Source organism: Sciurus vulgaris, assembly GCF_902686455.1.
Source record: "Sciurus vulgaris genome assembly, chromosome: 17".
NCBI lineage: Eukaryota > Metazoa > Chordata > Mammalia > Rodentia > Sciuridae > Sciurus > Sciurus vulgaris.
This window is the reverse complement of record NC_136478.1, coordinates 47597427-47609847: the sequence shown is the minus strand read 5'-3', so window position 1 is coordinate 47609847 and position 12421 is coordinate 47597427. Positions and strand designations below refer to the sequence as shown.

The 12421-nt window shown below is 38.3% G+C and overlaps 1 protein-coding gene and 1 pseudogene across 2 annotated transcripts; both read right to left on the bottom strand.

Annotated features, from left to right (window-relative positions):
• Positions 1-524: 524 nt before the first annotated feature.
• LOC306648978 (60S ribosomal export protein NMD3-like) lies at positions 525-2565 on the bottom strand (annotated as a pseudogene). Its single transcript has one exon. The product of its transcript is annotated as a 60S ribosomal export protein NMD3-like (transcript).
• Positions 2566-4591: 2026 nt separating this feature from the next.
• LOC306648979 (protein lin-52 homolog) lies at positions 4592-5856 on the bottom strand. The gene has a single exon (XM_079119535.1). The coding sequence runs from the start codon at positions 5073-5075 to the stop codon at positions 4701-4703; it is 375 nt and encodes a 124-aa protein (XP_078975661.1). The 5' UTR covers positions 5076-5856; the 3' UTR covers positions 4592-4700.
• Positions 5857-12421: the final 6565 nt, after the last annotated feature.

Genomic DNA, 12421 nt, shown 5'->3' with positions numbered 1-12421 from the left:
CTGTAAAGCAAAATTTTAAAAGCAAAATCTTTTAAGTGATAGGAAGATATTTTTATGACACAGACTACAGTCCTAAGCTGCTGGTCTAGGCAAAAATAACAAAAGAAGAAATTATTATTTAACCTTTAAATAACAACTCCATATGAGCTACAAATATGTAAACATTTTATATATATTTCTTTGTACTACAGTAGAAGTTAAATGTTTGAAAACTTTTGCAAGACTGGGAATACAACTCAGTAAGAGTTATATAGCAAGCAAATGCCAAGCTGTGGATTTGATTCCCAGCGCCACACAAAAAAAGAAATAAAAAGCTTCTGAAAAATGTTAATTTTATGATGAAATGAAAAAAGATTAACTTCCCTCTTGAATGTTCAGTGATAAATTGAACCCCAATTTCCCTTCACTAAGGACATAAAAATGATTTAAAGTGGATCAAAATGCTTAACAAGTTCATATTAAAAATGACCTTCCATATGCTCATAAAATGATCAACATAAAAAGAATGTAAAAGATCGTTTTATACTTAGTACTACAGTATGTAAAAATACTACAGTACATAAAAAAAAGCAGTGATAAAACTGCACACATAAAAATGGCCCAAATATCAGCAACAATTATATTCTCCCTAATCTTTTATTATCTAGAACTTCAAAACTATCAAATCTTTTTAATGCTTAAACAATCAAAATAGTTTTATTTATTCACATTTAAAACTAAATTTCTCTTCCTGAAATGCGGAAGCATAGAAGCAATACACAATAAAAATCATTTTGTTCCAACTTCCTGAGCCACAGATGGTACAGTCTATAACATGCTCTCATTATGTCATCATTGATGCACCTTCTTCACCAGTGGCATCTTGGGAAATATGAAGATCTTCAAGCATCTCAGCCAAACTAATTCGAGGTGCTCCTTCATCATCTGTGTCACTTTCCACAGGTATAGTTGAATCTCTATAGATGTTGATATTTTTTCTAACTGCCTCATCTTCTTCAAGATCTTCAAGGAAATCTTGATACTGCCTTTCATCATCTGTATCCATGTTTTCTCTATCTCTTGCAAGTTCTTTCAGTTTCCAGTTTCTATGATGCTGGCGTTTGGTGTGGTCATAGCTCTTCTTGATTAGTACCACATCTGGAACTCTATTTGAGTTCATTTTGTTGACATGCTCATCATTTAAGTTACAGTTGGCCAAATCAAACTCCAATACCAGGTCTCTAGGATTTAGAAGGTGTCCCAAATGAGTGCAACAAAAGTACTGTTTTTCTGTATTCATTTCAGATGTTTTTTGTACCTAGACTTCCCCGAGGGTATGCTTTTTTGATATCATTCCAGCACCTGCATTGCGTTTTACATTTCTAATGATGCTGCATTCCATCACAATAAACTCCTCTAACTGTTTGGGATGGCATAAACTATTGAAAGGATGACTCCAGAAAGTGCTCCCATCAATATCTGCAACTTGTAGGGTGTTTGGATCTATGAGGTGGATGGCACTGGTTACTCGAATACATACACAGATCTGGTTCATATTTCCCAGACTTTGTGCCAGTTTTGGAGACAAACAGACAACATTATCCTTGCATATTGGAACAATTTCCACAGAAAAAGTGCTTTTGTAATTGTATGTGTTACTATGAATATCCTAAGAGATCAGTCTTTGTGAAGCTTTGTATCTACAGGGAACTGTACACTGAAGAAATTCTACCATCTTCTGAGCATGTTGTTTTGAGGAAATAGAAATCCAGACCATCATGAATCTCTTTGATACAAAGTGTATTCTGATGCATTCCATATTTCAGAATCAACTGTTCCAGATAGTAGAATGTTTTTTGGTGTAAAGTCTTTTGCCTGACTTGAAGCATGGCCTTCCAGAAATCCTTGGCTTCTACTTTGTGGCAATCTCCGCACATTTGGGACTGAACAACATAATCCACCACAAACACTTGCTGAAGGATAGCACCATTCATCACCTCTTTTTGAATAGTCAGTTTAACTTTAAGTCTCTTAGAATGGGGCTCAGTCCAAACAAAGCCCGCATCTACAAGGCGTACCTTACTCAGAGGAGTTTTGATTTTTTTTCAAACACAAAGCCAGAAATTCCCTGGATTCTAAAGCACACTGTACCCAAGTTCCTGGTGGCTGAAAATATCTTTGACATTGTTTGCAGAAAGAAATCGAGACTTGTTTTGGAATACCTTGGCTGATGTCTACTTTACTTCGCAAACAGGCCACACAAATATTGGCAGGATTTGGACTAATTGGGACACCACACTCACAGCACAAGATGTGTCCAGGGCTGCGGTCGGTGGATTCTGTCATATACTCCATTGTTTTGTATACCTGGACCCCAACGCCAAGCCCGGACTGGAACCCGGCCGGCGGCCAACACGCTGCACGCACGCGGCCTGAGCCGGCCCGAACCCGGCGCTGGTCCCCGCTCCCTCCTCAGGAACCCCGCTGGCGCCAGCACCCCAGGTCTCGACTCCTGGGACCTAGTTAATGCCTACGGGATCGGCCTAAATTTATGGAAAATCAGCAACAAAACCAACCCTCGTCTCCTGTTCAGCTTCTTTAAAAGGAAGAAAACAATGAATGTTGTAGGGCATAAATGGAGGCAAATGTGCCACACCTTGCCTTACATCTGTGTCTGACATTTCAAAACACCTAAGAGAAAAATCTTCCACTAACAATTGCCACTACTGAATGCCTAAAGCTCTAGATGGATGACTAACCACTCTGGCCCATTTCTTCCATCTGCACATTATTGTGAGGGCAATACATTTGCTGGGGATGACAAGGACATTTATTCAAAGACCACCAAAGGTCTAATCTTCTGCAGAGAGACCCTTTTCTATAAAAGGAGTAACGTTTTATCCTGCACTTAAGAACCATGTTACTATGATGGCTTTATAAGCTGCTTACACTTATGTCATAGTGAAGTTACATCAGAACAGGATAATGGCCTAAAACACAGTTTTGGCTGGAAATTCTGAGAATTTGAGGGTTATGGGTTAGGTACTGAAAATTACCTGTATTAAATCAGTAAACGGTAAGTCTAACATTCCAGGTTCTATAGCAGGTCCAAAAGGAGTTTAAAATATAATCAAAAACATAAGACAAATGTACCAAAACTAAAAGTAAATAATTTAAGGACACTACAGATGTGCTTTCTCCACTTATTGTGGATTCTATATAATGGTGGTTAACCCTCAAATTAAAAAAAAAAAGCCAAATTTCCTTTTGGTAAATTCAAAGAATATGATATCATATGATACCCAGATGACATCAAACACAAATTAAGTGCAGGTTTTCTCAAGATATCAAAGTTTGGTGGTCATATGTGGATTATTTCTAGTGTGGTCCCAATTTTGAATATTTTATCTTCTTTCCAGATGCAGTGCTGATTTTTAGTTCAAAAAAATATGGTCATAATATGTAAAGAGATGAATTCTCATCAATAAGATATCTCCAAATTGCACTGTAGAAGGAGGTTCCTATGAAAAGGCATCTAGACATAAGGAATTTCACCTTAAAAGCGGACATTTGGGAGAGAAGATAGCACTTGCTCTTTCTGTTGGTACATTTTTGAGATATGCTTCTTTTGAGCCTTCCATGACCTCCCATCCTGAAAGCAGGCTAGGCAAGCAGAGCTCCTGTCTTTTGCAAGCAATGCACTTAATAACAACCCTGAAACACTATGACATTACTGTTTTTTATTTTTTTAAAACTGTATTTAACTGAGGAAATGCTCTTCATCTTTCGTGTGTGTGTGGTGTGTGTGTGTGTGTGTGTTTCTGTGAAGTATCTGATATGTGCAATGAGGGCCCGAGGTGGACAAAACATTGTCACCATCCCATAGCACACACTAGATTGATTAGAATTCTAGTTTTCAATCAAATGGAAACTCCCATAAATCATGCCCTTTTCCTATCTATCAGGCCATACTGACTCCTTCACTTAGATCTGTAACTGATTAACTAGAGCTCAAAAGTCCTGCTGGTCATCTTCATATTTGTCTTGAGGTCTGCAACCCAATGCAACCTAGCATGGACCTTTCACTTCTCAAGCTGATTCCAGGAGGGACGCCCTACTCAGGGATCCCCTTGCCTGGAGTCAGACCTGGGAGGTGGGGAATGAACAGTGTTGAGGGTAGGAATATAATGAGAGGTATAGAATTTAAAAGCCAATGTAAATTTCAAGAAGATTCTGGTTTTTCCAGCTGAAACATCTTGGAACCTATTTTATATTGGAGAGTTCACAGGTCAGGCTGCATGGTCTGATCTAGAACCTAGTTGGTCTCTAATCTCCTCACATCATAAATACTTCCTAAAAGATCCAGTTCAACTCAAAAGAACCCATCCAATCAATGTGTCACAAGTGACTTCGCCATCATGGAATCAAATCAACTAGAAGATGCTGGGGCTCCTGAATCACTTCTGGAATGAAAAAGCATGACTTTGACCTTTAAGGATGATAGGACCTCTGGTGTTACCAATATCCAAGGTTAAGAAGCTGACAGAGTAACTGTGATGATCCTTGGGTAGAGCAGATTCTTCTCTGGTCACTGAATCTCCTCAGAGACACAGAGCCCCAGGAGCAGGGCAAAGGGGCAGTCCTGAGGTACAGCCTCTGGCCTCTCCTGAAGAAAAGCTGCACTGGGAAGAGTCCCCAGGACACCTGTCCACAAGCTGCTGCTACTTCTTGGGTTTCTCTAGGATGTTGAGGAATTTTCCCCTTGTCATCTCTCTGGACTCATCCAGCCCCAGTAGATAGGCCAGGTTCTGTAGGCCTCGTACCTTCTCCATCAAATTAGCCTTGGTGAGGCTCCCCAGTTCTTTCAACATGTCGATGTCATCATGTTCCATTTCAGCCATCCATTTGGGTGGAGAGCTAGTAATAGGACTTTTGAAGGAAGCTGCAAATTCAGCAATGCCTGGTAATTGTTCTGGCCAAAGATCTGGTGAGGCATGGTCAAGTTTTTCAAAACTTAGCAAAGATGCTTCTAAATCTGTCCTGTCTGTGGGAGATGCCATCTTCCAACCCATGTCACATGACATGGCCCATGACATTGCTTTTTAATGAAAAAATGGGATATTTTTATCCTGGTCAGGTTCTGATATTTGTGCTGGGATACATAAAATTAATTCTTCAGTTAGCAACACAGCTCCTGACTATGCACTTCAGGTTACACTAATGCAAAAAGCCAAAAGGGTGGAAATTTGAAAAGAGGTGTAGATGCCTTATGCCCAGTAAATCCACCCAAAACCTCCCAGTGTGAAAGAGTTCTGTTGCCTCCATCAACAATTTCTATTTCACATCTCCCTATTGCCTGTGGCTGAGTGGGCAATTTTCGAAAGAATCATTGGGTCAATGACAAACTGACAGAAACAGCTTCAAGCTGCTTGTTCTGTCAGCACATATAGACTCCTTTAATTCTCAAATGACTGTCTTCTATAACCTTCCTGTTGTTGTGAGTTAGGAGTATTGATGTGTGATGAATAAATTGCACTCCTTGGTTATTGTCAGGAACAGAGTTAAATTGCATGTTTTAACTGGCATTCCTTTCTTGAACCTATTGCTAAATGAATCATAAATGATATGACTATGAAAGTCCTTCCTGACTCAGCAGAGCAAATTAAAATAATTTCTAAGAGTATTGACCCACTGTAGGATAGGAAGACAAATCCCAGACACCCTAATTGTCCTAGGACTCCTTAGAGATCTTTACTCTTAGGACCACATCTCCTTTCTTCCCCTCTATCATGTGAGAGCCAGTACTTCTGTGTAAGATCAATGTTGTAATACTTGAGGAATAGGATCAGAATTAACCCATTTATGAAGTTAGAAAAGGGTAACTGAGGCATATGAACCTGGGCATCGCTGATGATGCCCACAGATTGAATGGAAGATCCCTGCCCCAGTCTTTGACTACCTCCCATGATTCTGTGCTCTTTTCTTCATGGTTCTTAATGATAACAGAAGAGAAGAAAAAGTTTCAATACACAGTCCTATTAATGAGGCTTCAGTTCAAATTCAGGAATTTCTACAAACCACCTTTTTAAATTGCATAAATGTATTTGAAGTGGGAGATGAACATTTTATTAAAACAAGCCCGTAGATTTCAAACACCTACTGAATACTTCCCAAATGAACTTTACTTTAAAACAGCCACTTAAAGCCAGTAAGGAGGTGCATGCCTGTAATCCCAACTACTCAGAAGGCTAAGGCAGGAGAATCTCAAGTTCAAGGCCAGCCTGGGCAACTGAGCAACACCCTGTCTCAACTGAAAGTTAAAAAAAAAAAAAAAAAAAAAAAAGATTGGGATATAGCTCAATAGTAGAGCACCCCTAGGTTCAGTTCCCGGTATGATGACGATGATGACGACGACGATAAATCCACTTGATAACTCACCCTCTGTTCCCACTGCACTTTTGCTCTCTTGTGTGAAATATACAGGAACCCAAACTGTATATTTACTCAACAAACTATTCATTGGAGAAATATTTACAGAGTTTCTAGTATCAGCACTCAGTTCTTAGTCTTAAGGAACTCAGTGTAAGGGAGAAATTTTATCTCAGGTCAAAGACTCAGAAATTTTAAATCATTCAATAATGTGTATAATAGTGGTATTCAGAAACTGCTTTAAAACAAGATAAATAAAAGAATTATGTTAAACAAGACTTTCAAAGTAAGAGATTTATAAGATCAAAGAAATTAAGTAAAACAATATTAAAGTGAACTGCATATATCAATATGAAAAAAAATGTGTGTTTATATATGCCGAGCACATGTCTGTAGTTCAGCAACTTAAGAGGCTAAGGCATGATTACAAGTTCAAATTCCAGATCAGTCTCAGCAACTTAGGCCCTATCTCAAAATAAAAAATAAAATTTAATTTTTAAAAGGACTGGGGATGTAGCTGAGTGGTAAAATGTTCCTGGGTTCAATCCCCACAATATGTATTTGTGTGTGTGTGTGCATGCACCTGGTATGTGGGAGTGCATGTAAGTATATTTTCTGGCTCTGCATTAAAATGCCCTATAAGTAATTTTACTCCAATCATGCAAACCTGAAATCCTTTTTCATATTTTGTAATTCTTTATTTTATTTACTCATTTACTTATTTTTTGGTACTAGTGATTGAACCCAGGGCAGCTTAACCACTGAGTCACATCCCCAACCCTTTTTTATTTTTTTGAGACAGTTATCTTGCAAAGTTGCTGAGACTGTATTTAAACTCTTGATCCTCTGCCTCAGTCTGCCCCTTTATTTTTTTTTTCTGTTACCCACCTGTCACTTAAAGGGACCAGGGTTCCTTGGAAAGCCTATGTGGAGAAGGTAAAATTAGTCTTAGATACCAAGTGGGCCAGGACTGTGCCCATTAATACATGTAAAAAAATACTAGAACTATATGATTGTCATTTTGCGACACCCAAAGAAATTGAATTGGGCAAGGATTATCAACTGGAATTTTTAAAATTTATTTTTATTCTAATTTGTTCTATATGACAGTAGAATGCATTTATGCTTTTTGATAGCTCATACATAAATGGAGTATAATCTCTAATTTTTCTGATTGTACATGTTGTAGGATCACATCGGTCATGCAGTCATATATGTACATGAGGTAATAATGTCTGTTTCACTCTACTATCCTTCCTACCCCTGTACACTCTCCTCTCCCTTCACTCCCCTCTACCTATTCTAGAGTAACTATTTTTGCCTATCTCCCTACCCATTGTGAGTTAGCATCCAGATATCAGAGAAAACACTTGATTGCACAGCAGTGAGTCATTTTGCTGTTTGCTACTATTTCCATATTGAAATATCCCCTATACTAGGAAGAACATAACAAAGTTCTGCCAGTGGATTACCAATTGGTATTTAAATATATATATATTATAAGAATGGTTGGCAAGGAACAAAGCAGTCAAATAATGCCAAAGAAAGCCTGGTTTCAAAGAGTAAAATCTAAGTGTAAGGTGGAGGGATCAAACTGTCATCACCCTAATCCAGGGCTCAGTATTTGTATCACTAATGTTAGGACAAGCAGATATCACATGTCACATGATGTGATGCATTATAATGTCCCTATCATCTGTGTTGAATTCTAGCCACAAATATTTAATGTGTACCCATCAGGTTTTTACAGCCAACTTCCAGCTTACAAGAAATACAGCTAAATATAGTAAAGTGATGCCAAAAGGAAGCAACCACACAAATCCAGAAGGCGAAGTATTTTTTATAAGTAACTTGTCTACTAGTAAGTCAGGGTCATGAAAAAGAGACTGGGAATAAGAGATGGAAGGGAAATAACCACATGCAGTGGGTGGTCCTAGAGTTGATTATGTTTCATTAAAGGACATTTTGGAAACAATTGAGGAAATTTGGATATTAACTGGATATTAAATCATATACGTGAGTATAATTTTAAATTTAATTGTGATGTTTCAGCCAAGGTATTTTAATTTTTTAGATGTTGATAGACCTTTATATTATTCATTTATTTATGTGGTGCTGAGAATCAAACTCGGTGCTTTACACATGCTAGGCAAGCACTCTGATACTGAGCCACAACCCTAGCCCTCACCCAAGGCATTTTAAAAAGGTGGACACTCACTAGCTTAGAGTGGGTATGCAATGCAAGCCCAGAACTAAGTGTAGTCCATGGACCAGCAACATCAGCATCATCTCAGAGTTTGTTAGAAATGCAGCTTCAAATTCCACCTCACACTTACTGATTCAGAATCTGCATTTCAACAACTTGCCTAGTGATTTTTCTACACACTGCAACTTTGAAAGTGCTATTGTTGTAGATGTATCTTGCTACATGGGAAACCACTGAAGAACATTATGGGGGTGTCAATTGCTTCTGTCCCCCAGACTCTGGTGTAGTAATGTGCCCTACTTCATCTGCAAATGGATTGAACCTAGCTCCTTAGGATTCGGCTCTGGTTTATCCACCTCTTTCCTTCCTTCCCCCTGCTCCTAGCTGCTTCCAAATTTCAACTCCAGAGCTGAAGGGGAAGTCTGGTAAGAAGTGGTAGTGGTAGTAGGACTCAGTGGGGCATAGCAGGCACCCACTAAATAGGCACAATTCTCCTGGGTAGTCAAGGGAGGCAGTGCTCTCTGACCCACTTGTCATTTTACTTCCCTTCCTGCCCAAGTTCTTATTAGAGTGAGCTCTGCAAGTCCCCTTAATATTTTCCAGTACATAATACCTTACTGCATTGGGTATGCTGATTTAAATAGTGTACTCCTAAAATTCATGTCAATCCAGAACCCTAGAATGTGACCTTATTTAGAAACAGGATCTTTGCAGATGTAATCAAGTTAAGATGAGGTCCTACTGGATTAGGGTGGGTCTTAATACAATAATGAGGGTCCTTTTAAAAAAGAGGGAGGAGAGATGGACATAAAGGCAGAGAGAGGCACAGTGTGAGCAAGGGAGAATGCCATGTAACCATTAGGCAAAGGTTGAAACGATGCCTCTACAAGCCAAGAAACACTAGAGATTGCCAGCAACCACCAGAAGCTAGGAAGAAATAAGGACATATCCTCCTATAGAGCCTTTGGAGGCCTGCCAACATCTTGATTTTTCCAACTTCTGACCTCCAAAACCAAGAGAATAAATTTCAGTTGTTTTAAGCCACCAAGTCTGGCACTTCATTACAAAGCCCCTTGGAAATTACCAGATTTAACCACATAATTGTTGCCATCACATTAATGTATATTCAATAGTATTCTGTGCATCCTACCCTCACACCAAAGAAAGTTTTTAGTAATAATTTTTAAGTAATAGTAGCACAATTTTTAAAAAGCTTCACATAATATTTGCACTCCACATTTTTGCAAAAAACAATTTTTTTGGTATAAAATCTGCAACAATTATATAGTCAAACGTCATACTTTGGGCAATTCTCTCATTCTAAATCTAAAAGTAATGTTATTACAGTTATTAGTCATATGATCAAGTGCTTGCTATGTGCAAGGTACTTGAAATTTACATACAATTATCTAATTTAGTCTCAAAACAGTCCTATAAATTAGATAACTATTCTCCATTTTGTGGAATAGAAAACTGGAACTTGGGGAAATTTAGTACATTGCATGGATTCATAATGTTAGTAAGTGACTACAGCTGAATTTAATGCATCCGTCTAGTTTCATAGCTCATGCATTTAATCATTATGCTATGAAGGTCAAAATGAAAATACAGTAATATTTTGACCAGGATTTTCAATGGTGTTTGTCCTATGATAATTCATCATATGCATTTGTATCATTTTCAAGGCAGAAGAGAGACAAATCCAATGCCCTGAAAGCAGGGGACCCAGGGGTATTTAGAAGGCCAAAACTGTTTTTTTTCACACTTACCCTATCTACCAAAGAAATTGTATTTTTATTCCCACTTACTGATGTCACTAGATGTATCTAGATACAGCTCACATCAAAGTGAATCTAAAATAGCTTTCAGTCAACTCTATCCCATTAGATACTCACAATGCTTAGTATTTTATTCTCATTAGGACAGAGATAAAGCAATTAAAAAAAATCCTAAATATACATTACTGTTGCCTAGGTGAAAAATGCCTGAGTTAAATGATCATTAGCTGCTTACACCAGCTGAAAGCCAGAAAGCTTGGTTGTAAATGCACCAATATTTTGACTCAACTGCCTCTTTGGCTCCCCTACAAAACCCAGAGACAAACCTTCATCCCTGTCATGAACTACACCTGGGTAAAGAGCCTGATAAGAAACAGGTCAAAGTTACCTTTGATTAACAACTCAGATATACATTTAGTGTTCCAATAATCTATCTTATGAGAATTCTCAGGTTTTTTGAATTACTACAATTCAAGAGTGTAAATAACCAGTAAACTTCTTTTATAAGAATCCTAAAATGATGAAAGTGGTTTTGATTTGGTCTGGTTTGGGTTCATTTATGGGGATTTGTTTTTATTTTCAGTACTAGAGTCTAGTAAGGTAGGAAATTAGACATAACCCAAGGCTAGAAACTTTTTTTTTTTTTTTGTATCAGGGATTGAACTCAGGGATGCTTACCTACTAAGCCACATTCCCAGCCTTTTTTGTATTTTATTTAGAGTTGCTTAGGGTCTTGATAAGTTTCTGAGGCTGACTTTGAACCTGCAATCCTCCTGCCTCAGCCTCCCAAGTTGCTGGGATTACACCACACCCAGATTAGAAATATATTTCCCTTCTTTTTTTCTTGGATAAATTATTATCTTCTTGAGCCCCAGTTCCCAAAACTCTTCTGTCTTGTTTTCAATTTCTGTTTTGTGTATTACATACCCTATTAAGTTAGTCCCCAGGTGGTGGGGAGGTGGTTAAGAGAGAAAAGAAGGGAATTATGGGTGATGCTAGAAAGTCAGTCCTCATCTGTTACATTTTATTTCTTTCCACTTCAATAGAACTTTACAGTTTAATATATATTATTGCATTTGATTTTCACTATACTCATAAGGGGCAGAAAAGACATTACTGTGGTATACCCTCATGAGAAGAGAACTTTTGAGGTTCCATCAAGCAAGTCTGGGGACTTGGACCCTTGCCCAAAGAAAAGGAAGACTGTTCCACCTATAGGCTTTGGAGGGACTGACATAAGGAGGAAAGGGATGCCTACATAGCCATTCAGGTCAGTGGAAAAAATCCTGGCAATCAGTTCAGTGACAGATGCTCTGGCCGGATGGCCCTCTCATTCATTTTACACATGAGGAAACTGAGGCCCATTCACTCAAAAGATTCACTAGATAAATATTTATTGAGCACTGTGCTCAAGATACAGTATATAAAGTTGCATTCTGACAAGGAAGCAGAAATAGCCAAATAGATGATTGTTTTGAAGAAAAAGCAATAGAAAAGAGCTGAGTGTTATTTTAGATAGAGTCAATGAAGTCTTCTCTAAGATGCCACTCAAGTACATACCTGAAGGCAGTGAGGCGATTAGCCTGTCAATAGCCAGGGTAAGTATATTCCATGTAAAGGGAATGGCAAGTGAAAAGGCTCTGGACATACTTGGAGAGCTAAGCAGGGAGGCCAGTGTGACAGAGAAGTAAGGCAAGAGCAGGAGGAGATGAGGTCAGTCACATGGACTAGGGGAAGAGATAATGTAAGGCCTCAGAGGCCCCAGTACAAATTCTCAATTTCATTCAAAATGTGATAGGAAACCATTATAGGTAGTAACACAGTCCACCTAGCATATCTTAAACCATCACCTGCCTGCTGTATTGAGAAATGATTGTAAATAGGACAAAAGTAAGACAAGGATATTGATCAAGGCATGAGCTGATGTGGCAAAATAAAATAAAGCTGAAGGTAGCCTGGACTGGTGGTGTTGGTGGTAAAAAGAAATCAGAATCCAGTTATTTCTCTAAAAGCTGAGAGAATTTCAGAA

Bases quoted from the DNA above. Each gene is read 5' to 3' on its own strand.
- LOC306648979 (XM_079119535.1), bottom strand. From the start codon at position 5,075: ATGTCATGGGCCATGTCATGTGACATGGGTTGGAAGATGGCATCTCCC.